The sequence below is a fragment of the Chelonia mydas genome, chromosome 2, assembly GCF_015237465.2.
Source record: "Chelonia mydas isolate rCheMyd1 chromosome 2, rCheMyd1.pri.v2, whole genome shotgun sequence".
Taxonomy (NCBI): domain Eukaryota; kingdom Metazoa; phylum Chordata; order Testudines; family Cheloniidae; genus Chelonia; species Chelonia mydas.
The window spans coordinates 115,047,209-115,069,009 of record NC_057850.1 but is presented as its reverse complement, the minus strand read 5'-3'; the positions used below and the strand labels follow the sequence as shown (position 1 = coordinate 115,069,009).

The following is a 21,801-nucleotide window of genomic DNA, read 5'->3' as shown; positions in this document are numbered from 1 at the left end:
GAGCGTCTTTAACATTAGATATTTGTTAGTGCTAAGATAAGGAGATTTCTTATTTTCCAGTGATGCTGCCCATCTTTGTGGACATTTCATTTGGGCTTTTGTTCATGGACACTGAATGATTAAACGCTTTTTTTCCCTTTCTCCTTTTTTCAAATGTCACTTAGCCACAAAATGACGTTCAGTGAAACCAGAAATTTGCACACTTTTGTTTGGCTAAATTAATTTTATAAACAATGGAGATGAACTGGGACCCAATACCATTTTTCTGATGTATTAACTATCCAGCTAGTTGAGAGCTGATGGAAGACCTCTAACTGTGTTTGTGCATGCGTGTGAGAGAGAGAGAGCGCGAATAACTGCTTATAAAGCCACCTATATACTTGTCCAGTGATCACCCTTAAAAACTTTCAGATTGTGTTATATAATCTCATAGGTCCCCATCCTGCAACTTGTTGCTTTCAGAGGTCTGTCTGTGTGTTGTAATTTGCAGGTTTCGGTTTTTAGACAATTAAATAACTTTCTTTACCTTAGTGTTCACAATAATCTAGGATTTATTCCCTATAGTAAATTTAAGGAAATTTAGGTAATTTTGCATATACCTAGGTAATTTTTTCTACTTATCTAAGGCAAAAACAATATCTTCTTTTTCAAGTGATGGTCCCTATATGTATTCCACTATGAGTGTGCAAGTGCTCCATGCACCTGAGACTGGAACATTTTTGCTAGCACTGTCCATTGATCCACACCTCTGCCATTCTCCTCCTCATGCTCCAAGCCAAGGGCATAAGGATAGTGCAGATTGATCGCCTTTCCAGTTCTTTGCTGCCAGGCGTGGTCTCAGACAAAATCGTTCAGTGTCCTCAGCATTTGTTACCTTCTTCAGCATTTTATCTGTAAGTAATTATAAGTAGTCTTTACTTGTTTGTTTTAGTTAAAGTACACTACCCCTGAGGATATCACCATTATCCTGGATCCGGAGTGTCTCATCTTCTCAGGTCCAATCCTCAAGAGAGACCCTGGCAACATTGGTCCAGGACCACACAAAGGAGAGTGTCACTCTCTGGTACCTTCAACCAGCTGTGGCATCACATGTTCCACGGTGCCACCTAGGGCGTTGAAACCTATCTCTCCTCCCCCCACCCCTCACCCCGCAACACGGGTGAATTGGACATTAGCAAGAGAGCGTCACTGCTTCTGCCAAGGCAAGAGGTTAGCTCAGGTAGAGGATCCAGAGTCTCTTGGGCTCCCTCCTGATCTTCTAAGAAATACTCCTGGGGGAATTATGCACCTAAAAATTATGCACACAGTATTTTAAAATTCTGCAAAATTCTGTATATTTTATTTGTCAAAATGATACAATATAATTAGGGCTGTCAAGCGATTAAAACAATTAATTGCAATTAATCGCACTGTTAATAATAGAATGCCATTTATTTAAATATTTTTGGATGTTTTCTATATTTTCAAATATATTGATTTCAATTACAACACAGAGTACAAAGTGTACAGTGCTCACTTTATTTTTGATTACAAGTATATGCACTGTAAAAAACCAAAAGAAATAGTATTTTTCAATTCACCTAATACAAGTACTGTAGTGCAATCTCTTTATCATGAAACTTAAACTTACAAATTACAATTATGTACAAAAAAAAACTGCATTCAAAAGTAAAACAATGTAAACATTTTAGAGCCTGCAAGTCCACTCAGTCCTAATTCTTGTTAAGCCAATCGCTCAGACAAACAAGTTTGGTTACATTTGCAGGAGATAATGCTGCCCACTTCTTGTTTACAGTCTCACCTGAAAGTGAGAACAGGCGTTCTCATGGCACTGTTGTAGCCGGCATCGCAAGATATTTACCTGCCAGATGTGCTAAAGATTCATATGTCCCTTAATGCTTCAACCACCATTCAAGGGGACATGTGTCCATGCTGATGATGGGTTCTGTTTGATAACAATCCAAAGCAGTGCGGACCGACACATGTTCATTTTCATTATCTGAGTCAGATGCCACCAGCAGAAGGTTGATTTTCTTTTTTGGTGGTTTGGGTTCTGTAGTTTCTGAATTGGAGTGTTGCTCTTTTAAGACTTCTGAAAGCATGCTCCACATCTTGTCCTGCTCAGATTTTGGAAGGCACTTCTGATTCTTAAACGTTGGGTAAAGTGCTGCAGTTATCTTTAGAATCTCACATTGGTACCTTCTTTGCATTTTGTGAAATCTGCAGTGAAAGTGTTCTTAAAATGAACATGTGCGGAGTCCTCATCTGATCCTGCTATAACATGAAATATATGGCAGAATGCAGGTAAAACAGAGTAGGGGAAATGCAATACCCTCTCTCCCTCCCCCCCTCCCACCCAAGGAGTTCAGTCACAAATTTAATTAATGCATGATTTTTTTAACTCGCAGAATGGAAGCACGTCCTCTGGAATGGTGGCTGAAGCATGAAGGGATACACAAATGTTTAGCATATCTGGAATGTAAATATCTTGCAATGCTGGCTACAAAAGTGCCATGGAAATGCATGTGGTCACTTTCTGGTGACATTGTAAATAAGAGGGCAGCATTATCTCCTGTAAATGTAAACAAACTTGTTTGTCTTAGCGACTGGCTGAACAAGAAGTAGGACTGAGTAGACTTGCAGGCTCTGAAGTTTTACATTGTGGTGTTTTTGAGTGCAGTTATGTAATAAAAAAAAAATCTACATTTGTAAATTGCACTTTCACCAGAGATTGTACTACAGTACTTGTATGAGATAAATTGAAAAATACTATTATCATTTTTACAGTGCAAATATTTGTAATCAAAAAAATATACACTTTGATTTAAATTACAACACAGAATATAATATATATGAAAATGTAGAAAAACATCCGAAATATTTAATAAATTTCAGTTGACATACTATTGTTTAAAAGTGCAATTAAAATCATGATCGATTTTTTTGAATTAATCGCATAAGTTAACTGTGATTGATCAGCAGCCCTAGTGATGATATTATATACCCTGTCAAACTCAGAGTTGTTTGTGACCACGAGACTTCATCTTCTTGGTTACTGATATACCTACAGTTGCTTCAGCAGATAAATTACTGGAGATAATTCAGGAACAAGCCTGAAGAAATTATAAAGAATATGTAAATGTCAATATTTCCATAAATTCTGTATTGTCTTCTGCAGAGGTGGTTTTGGGGCTGTGTAACCCAGGCCCCTTTTAGGAACCTATCTTATAAGGAATAATTGTAGCTTTTATTTAGTTATATTTAAAGTTTGTTTCTAGTCCTTTTCCCTGGATTCCCTAGACTTGAACGTGTAAAGCAGTTGCTAAGACTGAAAGATTTTTTTTTTGTAAAGATCATGGTTTACTCATTAATTCCCACTACAGCAACAACCTCACAGGACCGGCCTTAGTGCTTATAAAACCTGTGGCCCTGTATTCTCTGCATCTTAGGGGAACACAGACCAATTAATGGTTTTGATGCCATCTGGGGTGGTTCTAATGGAGACAGTGTCACTGCAAACTCTCCCCCAGCTGCCTTCCTGCTGTTGACCCAGCTCCTCTGATGATCATCCAGGGTAGCCTCTGGCCACAAGAGACAGCTTGATCTAGTGTTCAGAGCTTAAGCCCTGGTCTACACTAGGACTTTAGGTCGAATTTAGCAGCGTTAAATCGATGTAAACCTGCACCCGTCCACATGATGAAGCCCTTTATTTCGACCTAAAGGGCTCTTAAAATCGATTTCCGTACTCCACCCCTGACAAGTGGATTAGCGCTTAAATCGGCCTTGCCGGGTCGAATTTGGGGTACTGGACACAATTCGACAGTATTGGCCTCCGGGAGCTATCCCAGAGTGCTCCATTGTGACCGCTCTGGACAGCACTCTCAACTCAGATGCACTGGCCAGGTAAACAGGAAAAGAACTGCGAACTCTTCAATCTCATTTCCTGTTTGGCCAGCATGGCAAGCTGCAGGTGACCATGCAGAGCTCATCAGCAGAGGTGACCATGATGGAGTCCCAAAATCGCAAAAGAGCTCCAGCATGGACTGAACGGGAGGTACGGGATCTGATCGCTGTATGGGGAGAGGAATCCGTGCTATCAGAACTCCATTCCAGTTTTCGAAATGCCAAAACCTTTGTCAAAATCTCCCAGGGCATGAAGGACAGAGGCCATAACAGGGACCCGAAGCAGTGCCGCGTGAAACTTAAGGAGCTGAGGCAAGGCTACCAGAAAACCAGAGAGGCGAACGGCCGCTCTGGGTCAGAGCCCCAAACATGCCGCTTCTATGATGAGCTGCATGCCATTTTAGTGGGTTCAGCCACCACTACCCGAGCCGTGTTGTTTGACTCCTTCAATGGAGATGGAGGCAACACGGAAGCAGGTTCTGGGGACAAAGAAGATAGCTCACAGCAAGCAAGCGGAGAAACCGTTTTTCCTGACAGCCAGGAACTGTTTCTCACCCTGGACCTGGAGCCAGTACCCCCCGAACCCACCCAAGGCTGCCTCTTGGACCCGGCAGGCGGAGAAGGGACCTCCAGTGAGTGTACCTTTTAAAATACTATACATGGTTTAAAAGCAAGCATGTGAAAGGATTAATTTGCCCTGGCATTCGCAGCTCTCCTGGATGTACTCCCAAAGCCTTTGCAAAAGGTTTCTGGGGAGGGCAGCCTTATTGCGTCCTTCATGGTAGGACACTTTACCATTCCAGGCCAGTAACACGTACTCGGGAATCATTGTACAACAAAGCATTGCAGTGTATGTTTGCTGGCGTTCAAACAACATCCGTTCTTTATCTGTCTGTGTTATCCTCAGGAGAGTGAGATATCATTCATGGTCACCTGGTTGAAATAGGGTGCTTTTCTTCAGGGGACACTCAGAGGAGCCCGTTCCTGCTGGGCTGTTTGCCTGTGGCTGAACAGAAATGTTCCCCGCTGTTAGCCATGGGGGGGGGGGGGTTGAGGGGGTAGCCACGCGGTCGGGGGAGGCAAAATGCGACCTTGTAACGAAAGCACATGTGCTGTGTATGTAATGTTAACAGCAAGGTTTACCCTGAAAGAGTGTAGCCACTGTTTTTATAAAATGTGTCTTTTTAAATACCGCTGTCCCTTTTTTTTTTTTTTCTCCACCAGCTGCATGTGTTTCAATGATCACAGGATCATCTCCTTCCCAGAGGCTAGTGAAGATTAGAAAGAAAAAAGAACGCACTCGTGATGAAATGCTCTCTGAGCTCATGCTGTCCTCCCACACTGACAGAGCACAGACGAATGCGTGGAGGCAAATAATGTCAGAGTGCAGGAAAGCACAAAATGACCGGGAGGAGAGGTGGCGGGCTGAAGACAGGGCTGAAGCTCAAATGTGGCTGCAGCGTGATGAGAGGAGGCAGGATTCAATGCTGAGGCTGCTGGAGGATCAAACCAGTATGCTCCAGTGTATGGTTGAGCTGCAGCAAAGGCAGCTGGAGCACAGACTGCCACTACAGCCCCTGTGTAACCAACCGCCCTCCTCCCCAAGTTCCATAGCCTCCACACCCAGATGCCCAAGAACGCGGTGGGGGGGCCTCCGACCAACCAGCCACTCCGCCACAGAGGATTGCCCAAAAAAAAGAAGGCTGGCATTCAATAAATTTTAAAGTTGTAAACTTTTAAAGTGCTGTGCTTAAAGTGCTGTGTGGCATTTTCCTTCCCTCCTCCACCACCCCTCCTGGGCTACCTTGGTAGTCATCCCCCTATTTGTGTGATGAATGAATAAAGAATGCATGAATGTGAAGCAACAATGACTTTATTGCCTCTGCAAGCGGTGATTGAAGGGAGGAGGGGAGGGTGGTTAGCTTACAGGGAAGAAGAGTGAACCAAGGGGCGGGGGGTTTCATCAAGGAGAAACAAAGAGAACTTTCACACTGTAGCCTGGCCAGTCATGAAACTGTTTTTCAAAGCTTCTCTGATGCGTACCGCACCCTCTGTGCTCTTCTAACCGCCCTGGTGTCTGGTTGCATGTAACCAGCAGCCAGGTGATTTGCCTCAACCTCCCACCCCGCCATAAACGTCTCCCCCTTACTCTCACAGATATTGTGGAGCACACAGCAAGCAGTAATAACAGTGGGAATATTGGTTTCGCTGAGGTCTAAGCGAGTCAGTAAACTGCACCAGCGTGCTTTTAAACGTCCAAATGCACATTCTACCACCATTCTGCACTTGCTCAGCCTGTAGTTGAACAGCTCCTGACTACTGTCCAGGCTGCCTGTGAACGGCTTCATGAGGCATTAAGGGGTAGGCTGGGTCCCCAAGGATAACTATAGGCATTTCAACATCCCCAAAGGTTATTTTCTGGTCTGGGAATAAAGTCCCTTCCTGCAGCTTTTGAAACAGACCAGAGTTCCTGAAGATGCGAGCGTCATGTACCTTTCCCGGCCATCCCACGCTGATGTTGGTGAAACGTCCCTTGTGATCCACCAGAGCTTACAGCACTATTGAAAAGTACCCCTTGCGGTTTATGTACTCGGCGGCTTAGTGCTCCGGTGCCAAGATAGGGATATGGGTTCTGTCTATGGCCCCACCACAGTTAGGGAATCCCATTGCAGCAAAGCCATCCTCTATGACCTGCACATTTCCCAGGGTCACTACAATTGATATCAGCAGATCTTTGATTGCGTGGGCTACTTGCATCACAGCAGCCCCAACAGTAGATTTGCCCACTCCAAATTGATTCCCAACTGACCGGTAGCTGTCTGGCGTTGCAAGCTTCCACAGGGCTATCGCCACTCACTTCTCAACTGTGAGGGCTGCTCTCATCTTGGTATTCATGCGCTTCAGGGCAGGGGAAAGCAAGTCACAAAGTTCCATGAAAGTGCCCTTATGCATGCGAAAGTTTCGCAGCCACTGGGAATCGTCCCAGACCCGCAACACTATGCGGTCCCACCAGTCTGTGCTTGTTTCCCGAGCCCAGAATCAGCGTTCCACAGCATGAACCTGCCCCATTAGCACCATGATGCATGCATTGGCAGGGCCCATGCTTTCAGAGAAATCTGTGTCCAAGTCCTGATCACTCACGCGACCACGCTGACGTCGCCTACTCGCCCGGTATCGCTCTGCCAGGTTCTGGTGCTGCATATACTGCTGGATAATGCGTGTGGTGTTTAATGTGCTCCTAATTGCCAAAGCGAGCTGAGCGGCCTCCATGCTTGCCTTGGTATGACGTCCGCACAGAAAAAAGGCGTGGAACGATTGTCTGCCGTTGCTCTGACGGAGGGAGGGGCGACTGACGACACGGCTTAAAGGGTTGGCTTCAGGGAGCTAAAATCAAGTGGGTGCCTGTACATCAAGGAGTATTTCAGGCAGGACTTCACGGAGGGTTCCAATAAGAAACGGTGCACCTAAGTTATTGTTCTTATTGGAGCAAGGAGGTTAGTCTGGCCTCTGATTGATACATGGCTAGATTCACCTCGCTGCACCTTCTCTGTGAGTGACTGCAGTGTGACCTAGAGGAATGAGTCCCCTAGACGGGGGCGGGGGGGGGAGCAAATGAGTACCAAACAGATCTGGTCTATTTCTTGTTTTGATCCACTCCATCTATCTTTTATATCTTTGGCTGGCAGCAGACAGTGCAGAAGGACTGCATGACATCCACGTCTCATGGCTGCCCGGCAGAAGATGATGCAAAAGGACTGCTAGCAATCCGTATCGCCTGCCTGCTCACCATAAGGTGGTTCAAGGACTGCAGGACTAAAGAGAATGACCTGGTCAAGTCACTCCAAATTTAGTCCCTGCGCCCATGTCTGCCCAGGCGCTCCTGGCCGACGTGGCCAGGAGCACCTCGGACATGACGATGACAGCTACCAGTCCTATTGCACCGTCTGCTGCCACAAGGCAATGGGTTGCTGCTGCTGTGTAGCAATGCTGTACCGCGTCTGCCAGCACCCAGGAGACATACGGTGACGGTTACCTGAGCGGGCTCCATGCTTGCTGTGGTATAGCGTCTGCACAGGTAACTCAGGAAAAAAGCCGCGAAACGATTGTCTGCCCTTGCTTTCACGGAGGGAGGGAGGGAACGGGGGCCTGACGATATGTACCCAGAACCACCCGCGACAATGTTTTAGCCCCATCAGGCATTGGGATCTCAACCCAGAATTCCAATGGGCAGCGGAGACTGCGGGATCTGTGGGATAGCTACCCTCAGTGCAACGCTCCGGAAGTCGACTCTAGCCTCGGTACTGTGGAAGCACTCCGCCGAGTTAATGCACTTAATGCACTTAGAGCATTTTCTGTGGGGACACACACACTCGAATATATAAAACCGATTTCTAAAAAACCGACTTCTATAAATTCGACCTAATTTTGTAGTGTAGACATACCCTTAGACTTGAATACTGTCTCTGACACAGACTCCTTTTGTGCCCTTACACAAGTCACTTAACAATAATACCTTTGTGTCCCACTTCTTACAATAGAGACAGTGGTATTTACCTACTTCACAGGAGTCTTGTGATGTTTGTAAAGCACTACTAATGGTATATAAGTGCTAACATTTCCGTGAATGAGCACAGAATCTTACAGTTTCTGGAGGCCTTACAGCCCTCAGAATCCTTTCTTGTTCAGGAATTATCTCTTTAAACACTTCAGCGTACAGCAGTTATGTTTGAACCCAGCACAATAAGGCTCTGCTACTGCAGCCAGAGAAACTGGGGGATAGACAATGGTACCTCTTTTATAGAGATGGTCATTTGTATCTGACACAACCACCAAACTCCCCATCCCTAGCAAAATCTTCCATTTCACTGACCTTCCCCAAAATCCTAAGGCCTACTCTCTGTGTAGTGGTATAATCAGCATGGACAAGAGTAATTTTCATTAGAGTGGGTTTGGAAATTTGTTTTGCAGGTTTTCCTCAAAATGCTAAGACCAATTCTGTCCATGTAGAATCTGTATAAAGAACCTCATACAGTGTTCCATTGTGAATTTAATATGTTGATTTATATGTATTGTGAGTGGCTGTCTGACTTCACACAGTTGCGTAGTTTGGAAGGTCAGACTGACTTTTTTTGTTTTCTGTTAAATAGAAAAAATATCTACAAATGTATAGTTTGTAATGCATATGTTATGTTTGTATGTTATGCTGTGAAATGACCTAGGTTTCATCTCTAGACTCCTTATGGGGGACAAAATTTTGTTGTAAACAATGCAAAATATTACATTTGCTTCTCTTTTGTTGTGCTGCTGCTATTTAATCCTATAGTTTGTTTTGAGAATGTACAACAATATGTTAGCACGTGGAATATTATTATAAATGAATATCTTATTGACAAACATGTTAACACTTACCACAATTTCTCCTGTATAATATGTTGAGTTATTGGGGGGAGGGGGGTTAAACTGAATATAAAGAATAATTAATAAAAGGCCTATGCTGCTTTTATTTAAGGTACTGTAAAGATTCCCATCATCTTTAATGGGGACAGAATCGGGCCCCAAATCATTAATAGAAGGGCAGAGTTGGTGGTTGGAGAAGATAGTCTAGCTGGAATTGGGTCATAAAATTTTTCTGTAAGGTAGTGGACACAACACTGGACTTCTGTCTTATTTAATGAATTGATGTTTGGCTTTTCATTTTTATTATCGTTAGACTGTTTGCAATACCTACAGCAAATCTTGACTATTAATTTTTTTGCCTTCTTTCTAGAGCCTTGGAGGTATTATGATGGCAGCATCTTGGAATTTCATGAGAGTAGTTCGTTATTCCAAAACTGTTTTGTCACAGGGAGTCCAGATAGGAAGAATCACCAGTTTTGGGCATGCCTGGTCCAGGACTGTAACTTCAAGTTTTGCTGCCAAAACACCCACATCAAGTACAGTGGAACTGCTTGGTAAAGTGTACCCTCGAGATGACTACAGCAATGTCACAGAGAAAATTCTGTCCAAGGTGGGAAAGAACTTGCACAACCAAAGGTACCATCCTTTGTGGCTGATCAAAGAGCGGATAAAGGATCATTTTTACAAGCAGTATATAGGACGTTTTGGGACCCCACTCTTTTCTGTTTATGATGATCTGTCCCCGGTGGTTACAGTGGAGCAGAACTTTGACAGATTGCTTATCCCACAAGACCACCCCAGCAGGAGGAAAGGGGAAAACTACTACATGAACCATACTCACATGCTAAGAGCACACACGTCGGCTCACCAGTGGGACTTGATGCACTCGGGGCTGGATGCCTTTCTGGTTGTGGGAGATGTCTACCGCCGCGATACGATTGATAGCAGCCACTACCCAATCTTTCACCAGATGGAAGGAGTGCGGCTCTTCTCCAATCATGAGGTAGGAACTATTCATAATGCTTAGCATGACTCTGACAAGCAGGGAGTTTCACAGGTCCCTCCATTTGGCTAGTAGCACTCTACTTTTACCTGTAAGGGCAGCCTGTCAAGGAATTTCACCTTTCCAGTTTCTAGCCCTCACAGACTGCAAAATAATGGGCCTTAAAACCATGCCATGATGACATATGGAAAAGCTATCTTAGGTAATTTGTAGAGACTTCTAAAATGTATTATTTATAATATTTTCCTCCAAGGCTGTTCAGTTTTCCTTTGTGTGCCAAAGAGAATCTTGTTTTACTGGTGAGGAGGTTAAAAAAAAACCAACCCAAAATCGACAGATGTTTTAAAGAACATTTCTAAATATAAAAAGAAAAGGAGTACTTGTGGCACCTTAGAGACAAACCAATTTATTTGAGCATAAGTTTTCGTGACCTACAGCTCACTTCATCGGATGCATACTGTGGAAAATACAGAAGATGTTTTTATACACACAAACCATGAAAAAATGGTTGTTTATCACTACAAAAGGTTTTCTCTCCCCCCACCCTACTCTCCTGTTGGTAATAGCTTATCTAAAGTGATTACTCTCCTTACAATGTGTATGATAATCAAGGTGGGCCATTTCCAGCACAAATCCAGGGTTTAACAAGAACGTCTGAGGAACAGTGTGGGGGGGGGAGGGGAGGAAGGAATAAACAAGGGGAAATAGGTTACTTTTTATAATGACTCAACCATTCCCAGTCTCTATTCAAGCCTAAGTTAATTGTATCCAATTTGCAAATTAATTCCAATTCAGCAGTCTCTCGTTGGAGTCTGTTTTTGAAGTTTTTTTGTTGAAGGATAGTCACTTTGAGATCAGAAATCGAGTGACCAGAGAGATTGAAGTGTTCTCCGACTGGTTTTTGAATGTTATAATTCTTGACATCTGATTTGTGTCCATTTATTCTTTTACGTAGAGACTGTCCAGTTTGACCAATGTACATGGCAGAGGGGCATTGCTGGCAGATGATGGCATATATCACATTGGTGGATGTGCAGGTGAACGAGCCTTTGATAGTTTGGCTGATGTTATTAGGCCCTGTGATGGTGTCCCCTGAATAGATATGTGGGCACAGTTGGCAACGGGCTTTGTTGCAAGGACAGGTTCCTGGGTTAGTGGTTCTGTTGTGTGGTGTGTGGTTGCTGGCGAGTATTCGCTTCAGGTTGGGGGGCTGTCTGTAGGCAAGGACTGGCCTGTCTCCCAAGATTTGTGAGAGTGTTGGGTCATCCTTCAGGATAGGTTGTAGATCCTTGATAATGCGTTGGAGGGGTTTTAGTTGGGGGCTGAAGGTGACGGCTAGTGGCTTTCTGTTATTTTCTTTGTTAGGCCTGTCCTGTAGTAGGTGACTTCTGGGAACTCTTCTGGCTCTATCAATCTGTTTCTTCACTTCCACAGGTGGGTATTGTAGTTGTAAGAATGCTTGATAGAGATCTTGTAGGTGTTTGTCTCTGTCTGAGGGGTTGGAGGAAATGCGGTCGTATCGTAGAGCTTGGCTGTAGACAATGGATCGTGTGGTGTGGTCAGGGTGAAAGCTGGAGGCATGTAGGTAGGAATAGCGGTCAGTAGGTTTCCGGTATAGGGTGGTGTTTATGTGACCATCGTTTATTAGCACCGTAGTGTCCAGGAAGTGGATCTCTTGTGTGGACTGGACCACGTTGAGGTTGATGGTGGGATGGAAATTGTTGAAATCATGGTGAAATTCCTCAAGTGCTTCTTTTCCATGGGTCCAGATGATGAAGATGATGATGATGTCATCAATATAGCGCAGTAGAGTAGGGGCGTTAGGGGACGAGAGCTGAGGAAGCGTTGTTCTAAGTCAGCCATAAAAATGTTGGCATACTGTGGGGCTATGCGGGTACCCATAGTGGTGCCGCTGATTTGAAGGTATACATTGTCCCCAAATGTAAAATAGTTGTGGGTAAGGACAAAGTCACAAAGTTCAGCCACCAGGTTAGCTGTGACATTATCGGAGATAGTGTTCATGACGGCTTGTAGTCCATCTTTGTGTGGAATGTTGGTGTAGAGGGCTTCTGCATCCATAGTGGCCAGGATGGTCATCAGGAAGGTCATCAGGAAGATCACCGATGGACTGTAGTTTCCTCAGGAAGTCAGTGGTGTCTCAAAGGTAGCTGGGAGTGCTGGTAGCGTAGGGCCTGAGGAGGGAGTCTACATAGCCAGACAATCCTGCTGTCAGGGTGCCAATGCCTGAGATGATGGGGCGCCCAGGATTTCCAGGTTTATGGATCTTGGGTAGCAGATAGAATATCCCAGGTCGGGGTTCCAGGGGTGTGTCTCTGCGGATTTGATCTTGTGCTTTTTCAGGGAGTTTCTTGAGCAAATGCTGTAGTTTCTTTTGGTAACTCTCAGTGGGATCAGAAGGTAACGGCTTGTAGAAAGTGGTGTTGGAGAGCTGCCGAGCAGCCTCTTGTTCATATTCCGACCTATTCATGATCCTTTGTCAGCCTTTTTGATTATGATGTCAGAGTTGTTTCTGAGGCTGTGGATGGCATTGTGTTCTGCAAGGCTGAGGTTGTGGGGCAAGTGATGCTGCTTTTCCACAATTTCAGCCCGTGCACGTCGGCGGAAGCACTCTGTATAGAAGTCCAGTCTGCTGTCTCAACCTTCAGGAGGAGTCCACCTAGAATCCTTCTTTTTGTAGTGTTGGTAGGGAGGTCTCTGTGGATTGGTATGTACCAACAGGAGAGTGGGTTTGTTGCGGGGGCAGGGAGGGAGAAAACCTGGATTTGTGCTGGAAATGGCCCACCTTGATTATCATACACATTGTAAGGAGAGTGATGATTTTAGATAAGCTATTACCAGCAGGAGAGTAGAGTGGGGGGAGAGAAAACCTTTTGTAGTGATAAACACCCATTTTTTCATGGTTTGTGTGTATAAAAACATCTTCCTTATTTTCCACAGTATGCATCCGATGAAGTGAGCTGTAGCTCACGAAAGCTTATGCTCAAATAAATTGGTTAGTCTCTAAGGTGCCACAAGTACTCCTTTTCTTTTTGCGAATACAGACTAACACGGCTGTTACTCTGAAACCTTTCTAATATAATTGTTTCTGTAAAATATGTGACATACACATGCTAGCTTGGCATGGTATAAAGATTTTTATCAAAACTGTCTTCGAATGACCTGTATAATAACTCACTTACAACTAGAATTTTAGTAAATACTTCTTTTTAAACAAAAACAATTTTTTTTGTTTAAAAAAATCATGAAAATCTTTTACTTCAAACCTTCTTTTTTGGTTTATGGTTTTCAATTTCAGGGTGTGGGGGTTTTTTTTTGTTTTGTTTTGTTTTTGTATTTCCAATCTTGATTAGTCAGCCTAGTCACATGGTAGAGTTTTTCAGAACTGACAAAATTTTTTGAACAGATTTTTTTTTAAAATTGAAAAATACAATAAAAAATCCACACGAAATTTTGAAAAATGAAGAAAAAAAATCTTATTTGAAAACTAGCAAAATGAGATGGTCTTCAGAAATTAAAAAAATAAGAAAGAAGAGCAACCAGCTTTACTTATGACCTACATAATTGAATTCATCCAGGCCAAACCCACGTTGTGAACATCTTTTTACCAACCGCTTTGTTGCATTCACACGCTCAACATGTCAGTAATTTAAGGCAGTAATTGTTACAGCTGAAACTGAAATGCATTTTCTGTTCTAACCATCACCTTTTTTCAGTTGCTTCTAACTTACTCAGAAAAATTCCTTTTGCACTGAAATTTTCTATGCATGGTCTTGGCTCAAAGCTATGTTAAGGATAGCTCTGTACAGTTGACACTGATACAAGCTTGTTGTGATGCTTATAGAGGAAGCTCAGCAGAGAGCAAAAATGCCAGTCAGCGAGTCTTAAGCAAATGTCTGAGATTCCTGAGTTTATATATTTCACTGGCAAAGCATGCAGTGTGTAAGTTTAAGTGCCATTGATAAGTAATATATTGATATGAGTAATAGATTATTAAAAGGGATGCCAATATGTGAAAGGGTTTGCTTGTTGGAGAAGAATAGTGATTGGGGTTGCTTAGCTGAGGAGGTAATATGAATGAATATAAAATGTGTGCATATAGGGTGGGGACACGTGTAAAAAGTATATATTTCCATTATGGAAATGCCACTTGCAGTTGCACAGTCAAGGTTGGGTTGAGTTGAGCTTAACATTTAAAGAATTGATTAACCACTTAAGGCATGTCTACACAACAAAATTAAGTCATTCTACCTTACATCAACATACAGCCACCGCAGTAATTACATCGCTCGTGCACGTCTACGCTTTGTTCCTTGTGTCGATGGTGCACGTCCTCACCAGGAGCTTTTGTGCCGATTGTACTGTCAGTGTGGGGCATTGTGGGATGGCTTCTAAAAGCGTAACAAATGATGTAAGCAATGCAGTGTCTACACTAACACTGCGTCAACCTAACTACACTGACATTGATTCTACGCCTCTCATGGAGGTGGAGTTATTAAGTTGGCATAGCGGGGCAGTTCTGTCAAAAAGAGCGAAATTTTAGTGTAGATACTTACATAGTTAGGTCAACATAAGCTGCCTTGCTTATGTCAATCTAACTCTGTAGTTTAGACCAGGCCTTAGTTATGTATGAAAAATACAGCATATCCTACTCAAAATTACCACACTTACTCTTTGAGTCCAGAATGAATTTTTTCTGAGAATGAGTAAATTGGTTAATGAATTTAAGGGCTAAAAATAATTTAAGAATGGTTCCTTTAAGAAATGTAGCACCCATTTTCAGATTGGTTTTGTCCTGAATGAGCTTAATAATGGAATTAAAATTCACAGATATCTTGTACAGGGTTACATTTGAAGACCTTTTTTTTTGTATTAATGGTAACTTTTCCCCATTGTTTTTCATAACTGGAAGTTGCTCCTTTAGCAGGCACTGATAAATATTGTTTTACTATAGAGAATTGCACATAGAACTGTAGCTGTGTGTTTTTCCTATATCATGTAGACAGGTATGGAGCATCTCACTGCTCCCAAGAGATGAACAATAAGCATTAGAGTTTTCAATTGATAGTTTTATATCATTGGAAGCCTTAGACATATGACTGAAAGTTGCAGAGTCAGACAAGATCCTAGACCCCATGATTACAGACATTGAAATGAGGATCCAAAATTTGACCACATTTGGACACTCCCATGAGATACAGAAAAAGGCATTTCTTTCTCCACAATCTCTCCAAGTGTCAGAGCCATTTTAAATTTTGTTTTTATGTTGGGAAGGGTGAGAAAGAAAATCCCCATACCATTTACCATTCACCTCATTGCAGCCTTTAATAAGAATGTTACTTTCTCCCTGTTTTCTCTTTTCTTCACCATTTTTCTCGGGAGAATGATTGATCTGTTATCACAGAATGTTAACATCCAGTTCATTAATGATTATAGCGATGTGCTAACCAACTTGCCTGGAAAAGATGTGCGCTCTCTCTCTCTCTCTTTCTCTCTCTCTCTTCTTCTGCTACTCTTGAAAGTTGGAGACTTTCAGAGTAGCATAAAGTGTAGGTGTCCATATTTTGTGGGAGGGCTGGTGGAGAGGAAGATTGCGCAGAGTTCACCTTGTAGAATTTGAATACTTTGTTTTATTCTTGAATTTCATTATGAGTATTGACGCAGTTCATTGTAATACATAACACTTATTACAAACTTCATCACAAGAATAAAATGAGACTTCTAATTCCAACAAATAATTCAGTGATTTCATTGTATTCAGTAGGGTACTAACCGTTCCAGGTTCTGGCTTAGAATTGCTAGCTCAAGAGTCTCCACTCCCTAGATGAATACACAGGGGGTAGTCAGTTTGAAAAAGAGTAAAAAGCAGTGGTGTTACAAATGAGGGGAAAATATATTATATGTCTGGGCATGCATATATAAATTCTACCACAGTCCACAAAAGCAGCATGAATGCCAGTGGTTGCTATCACTGCCCTAGGGCATTCTGCTACACACCATGGCCAATAGGAACCTCACCGTATTGAGGATAGAATCCACTTCTTCCTGCTGCTAGAACACAAGATCTTACAAATTAAGCTAAAGGAAAAGCTTCATTAGCTTATAAGGTATGTGTGCACTGCAATTGACACCAGATTGCAGCATATTTAGACACACTTTGAGTTAGCTTTGATCTAGTTAGCTTGAGTACCAATAGCAATGAAGCCACAGCATCATGGGCTATACAAGCCTGCTCCAGACCCTGGCTTAGTGACTCATCCGTCCTGCTACAGCTCCTCTGCTGTTGATTAAGGCCAGCTTGGGTATGAACCCTTAAGTTTAGAAGTAAGGTTTCTGATGCAGGGTTGAGTAGATCTGATTTCATGCAGGCAATGATACACATTTAACACACTAGCCAGTTCATTGTATTACTTTGCTTTTCAGGTTTCCAGTCATTGTTTTGTTAGTGGTGCAAGTAGAAATCATGTCTTGCCGGTACTGCACTCATGGGAGGGACACAAGGGAGTGCACGTGATCTCGCCACGTGACCCTCCATGTGACTCTTGCCCAGCCCAGGGCCCCCAAGCTCTCCCCGTCCCCTCTGACACCCCCCTTACCTGTCTAAAATTTTAGACAACTGCATCTGGTAAACAGATGCAGTTGTAAAATGATGCTTTGGGCCCCTGGTGCCACCTGTACTTCCACGTGTCATTGAGAATCCAGCAGCACCCCAAATTGAAAACTTCTTAAATGAAAGAAGAATAGGAAGGACAATCACCCCACTTTCCCTTACCACACTATCAGTGCCTCCCTTATGTCCAAACTAAGCTTCTGCCAGCTTACCTTTATCTAAGTATTGCTCTCCATCAGGCACTAGGAAAGCAAAGATGCTGCACCATCTGGGTTTGATGGAAAAGAGGCATAGAACTGTGTGAGCCATGTACATCTTGATAAAACTACAGCCCAAATTGTTTTATTATTTTCCTCAACATGATACACAGGAGGGCAATCAAAATCAGCCTGGCAGAACATGTATTAGAACTGCTTATTAGTCCAGAGACAATCGATCAAAATCACGTTCTCTGATCTCTTGGGGCCAAATCTGTCCCCATTGAGATCAAAAGGAATTTTGTTATTGAGCGCAATGGGAACAGGCTTTGACATCTGGAGAGGAAAGAACAAAACCACTCAAGCAAGGGCTATGTTGCTGATACCACAGGTATCAAAGGCTGCTGACTCATGTGAGAAAGTCATCAGACATCTGATCTTTGTCCATTGCAAGGGAGAAATCAGCAATCAATGAGGCTAGAACAGTCTCTGTACCATATCCATCTCATAAGTCCATCTACAAAGGATCAAGGAAATATGAAGGCTCCAGCTTACCTTAAAGTCCTCAGTCCCTTGGTTAGAATACGCCCATTAGTATATGTTCATAGTCCAGAGGCTGGAGCAGGAAAGAGGCCAAAGCAGGAAAGAGGCAAAATGGATATGTTTCTAGGCCAGCTTTTTAGCTTGTGCCAAGTAAAGGAAAATCTGTTCTTACTGTGAAAGGTGGTGTTTGGAGTCATATTGGCAAGCTACATGTCTATCACGCCCCACCCTTATTCTAGTTAGAACATTCACAGGAAGTCCATTAAGTGTAGACAGGTGTTTTCCAGGGTCCATTGTGAGCTAAGTGTTCCTTAATGGGCCATTCAACTTGACTTGTCCCTTTATGTGCTAGCTAAATACCTTGTGGCAGTTACCACAGGAGCAAACATGTAGTTAACATAGCTAATATTCATAACTTCAGATACCAAGATGCATATACATGCATAGAAATAGCATAATCATAAGTACCAGCTATTTCACCTACATGACTGTTCCCAAAAGAGATTCTGAAAAATCACAGCATGTACCTGAGACCCTATGTGCCAGCACCATGTCCCACTGGAGTTTTGTTATCTGTTATGTAACAACAGAGATGGAGCCAGTGACATGACTCAGTTTAGAATAAAAGGGCAAGGTTAACTTTTAGCTGCTCTGGTGTGCACCTTTAGTCAGAGAGGGCATACTGGCTGGTACACATTCAGGTTAATGGTTTTCAGTGTTCCTTTGCAGTTAACTTTTTAATGTTCATAAACCTGGTATGTGCTGAGGTGGTTTAAAGCATAGCACAGGTTTTTAAGTTTGCAAATCTGTGAACCTCTGCTTCTTTGAGATTTTATTATTATTTTGCTGGTCATAATGTGGGAGAGTATCCTCTCCGCCATCTACTCATGAGGTTATGTATGTGTCTTGTAGCGCTCTTCTGAACCAGTTGGAAGGAATTTTTTTTTTTTTTCAGTAAGTGATTCTTTTCTCTTAGAAGGCATGTCATTTTTTTCAGGTTCACACTGATTAACACAGAAAACAATTGGGGCTGTTAAACTTTTTTCAAATTCCATAGAAAATTAAGTTCATGTATATTTTTCCAGTACAGTGATGAAATGGGTGTTTGTATATACAAACAACAACATGCTTAACTACTCACTTTCCCCCCAAATATGTAGTATTTCAGTCTGTTTGTATGGGAGTTGAGTGAGGAGCCATTTCAGCATATGTATGACTTATTAAAAGATAGATTTTAAATAGAACTGTATCCTAAACTGCGTTATATTGTACCCAAACATTGCATTTCAATGGGAGATTCAATTTCCCTTCTAGGAACAGAACAGACTCCTGAAACTCTTACCACAAAAGTGGTCCATAGTCATGCAAATAGTCCCACTGTCTTCAATGGGACTGATCAAATGATTAAGGGTTTACAGGATTAGGTTCCAAGTCTGTAAATTGTTCTAGATGAAACTGACAATGCCTGAGCTGTCAGATCAGGAATGTCATTCGAATAAAGGTGGGCAGATGTATGATAAATCTTAGCTCCGTTGCTAAGATGAGGAACTTATTTTCAGCCAAGTTCTTGGCAGATTTCTGAAGCAGCTGGTTTAAGGTCATCAATGTCCGGCATTATAATCTTCACTTATAGTTCTCTCACCCACAAAGGTGGAAAAGAAGCATTTTCTTTGTTTTGCTGCTCCAGTTCCAGTTAACAAAATGCATGTTGGACTAGTTTGGCTGCAAAGAAGAGTTCTGCGTACACTGGGGACAACATCTGATTCCCATCAGGCTGCAGAACCGGGCTGACGTCAGAATCCAAACATCCTCTGGTCAGTGGAAGCAGGGGCATTCCTCTAATGATTTGGACTTGATGTGATACAGTATGAATGTCATGGATAATTCAGACCAATAGGGAGAAATGGAATCAAAAACACTGTTTAAACACCTTCCGTCCCCCGCTCCATTCTTGAGGACTCCTGACCAATTTAACAGCACAATACGTATGCTAACAAACTTAAACAAAGCCTGTTAAAGCCATATAAGAATGAATGCCCTCCCTAGCTGTGGTCTGCTCCTTCAAGGGGTGGGGCTAGCCCCAAGTCTTTCCGGTACTCCGTACCTCCTAAAAATCTTTTGCCGGTACTACATACTGGAGAGTACCACCCTACTTGCACTACTGTGGTTTGTCCTCCTTCCACCTGGAAGCAGTCAGATAAAGGAAATGCCAAAGGTCCCATGGCATTTTGAATTTAAAATACACAGCTAATGGTCTCCATGGTTTGTGATATCAAGAGTAAGCATGTTTGCAAAAAGCTTCAGTTCAGCTTGAATGGGCATTTTGGACAGGATAAGAAAGATTGAATGAACCACCTCTTTTTCACAAACTCATGTCAAACTGTAATCAAGGCAAATTTCGAATAGTACTGCTGTTTGAGTGAAACATTCACATCACTCTTCCCAAATATCTTAGTCAGAATAATAATGATGGAGATTAGAGCTGGGAGAACTATTATTAGTTTGAAAAAAAAAATTACCTTTTTATGTTCATAAATTAACCATTTGATTTTTCTAATGAATTTGTTAGTTATTCAGAATTATTTGACAAATACTTTATTTAACCATACTCTGATGTGTTTGAAAACTGTTTGGTTCAGTTATGTCTTTATTTGCTAATCCTTATTCCTGGTGTGTGAACGATCACCCAAGTCACATGGCATTATGTCTGCTCCCTGATTGGATGAGTGATTCTTTTATATAAGGGGAGAGAGAGCTGAGATTTCAAGATGGTCATGCAACCAGCTCCATTGTGAAGTTTTCCATGATTACTCATTTTCCAAGTACATTCTTGTTCTAAAAATTTTAAATATTCACATAAAATTAATTATGAAAGTCATGGACACAAAGCACATTTGCAGTTTTTATTCTAATATGTTCATTAATATTTTTTAATATTTGCCTAAAGTATTGTATGAATTAATGCTTATGAAGGGAGGTAATAGAGGTGATAGGAACTAGAGTACTGTAAGACTCTGCTAATGCACCTCAATTCTGAATGTAAAATACACTAACTATTTTTGTTGTGACTCATGCAGCAGCAAACTTTTTTTTAAGATCTAGACAAAATATGCAGTACGGGCTGCAAAGACAACACAATGTTCATTTTCATTTTTGATCTTTAATATTACAAATTAAAATCTAAGACTATAGAAATGAAAGATGGCAAATATGATGATATCCTCAATAAAGGTCTAATCAGGCATTCTTTAGTTTGGCATGTTTTCTATTAATACAGTGCACCATGGATGAATGTGACCATTATGTACTGAAGATCTTGTTAAGACACCAACATGAAAAAGTAAAAAATCCAAATTGGGAATCTGTTTCTTTTATAACAGAGAGAGGGAGAGAGAATGATGGGTTTGAGAGTCTAGAAGAGACCGTTTCTGTTCCAAACAGTGTGCAGCCAGCTATGGGATGGAGGGAAGGTGGTGTTTGGTGTGTAGTGGGGTTTCATTGGAAGGCATCTCCCAGAGAAGGGGGAAAAAAAACCCTAAAAATACAATTTATTATGGTTTGTTCCTTTTCTGAAAAAAGGACCTCAGTGTGTTGTCTACACTCACAGCACTGCAGTGGTGCAGGTGCACTGCTGCAACTGTAGCACTGAGTGAAGACGCTACCTATGCTGTTGGCATAGGTACTCCACCTCCCTGAGAGGCGGTAGCTATGTCGATGGGAAAAGCCCTTCCGCTGACATAGTGCTCTCTACACCAGGAGTTCAGTCGATATAACATAAGAAGGTAGTGTAGTCCAGGGCTCAGAGAAGATGTCTCCTCCTATCTTTTTTTTTTAATCTAGATATAAAATCTCATGATTTTTTCCCTCTGTCATGTGATTTGCAAACTCTTTGGATTAGCAACATTAGCATAACTGCAGTAAGGCTAGAACTGACCATTTTTAAATCTGATCCCCAAAGACGTATTCATACTTTTCTACATAAAAATGAAAGAGGGATGCACTCCTTGATGTACAGGGATCAATGTGTGCAATTCTACACATACTGAAATGTTTGTTTAAACCCCCCCTAGATTTCAGGTAATTTAGCCACCAGAGGGAAATAATACAAACTCAGTATCACAAAACATTTC

The 21,801-nt window shown here is 42.2% G+C and overlaps 1 protein-coding gene across 5 annotated transcripts in view; it reads left to right on the top strand.

Moving 5' to 3' along the window:
- FARS2 (phenylalanyl-tRNA synthetase 2, mitochondrial) overlaps positions 1–21,801 on the top strand; it is a 371,424-nt gene that overhangs the window by 71,766 nt on the left and 277,857 nt on the right. For all 5 annotated transcript variants that reach the window (XM_037893197.2, XM_037893195.2, XM_043540163.1 and 2 more), the window contains one exon: positions 9,671–10,303. In XM_037893197.2, coding sequence (XP_037749125.1) covers positions 9,671–10,303 — 633 coding nt within the window. The remainder of the gene's footprint in view (positions 1–9,670; positions 10,304–21,801) is intronic.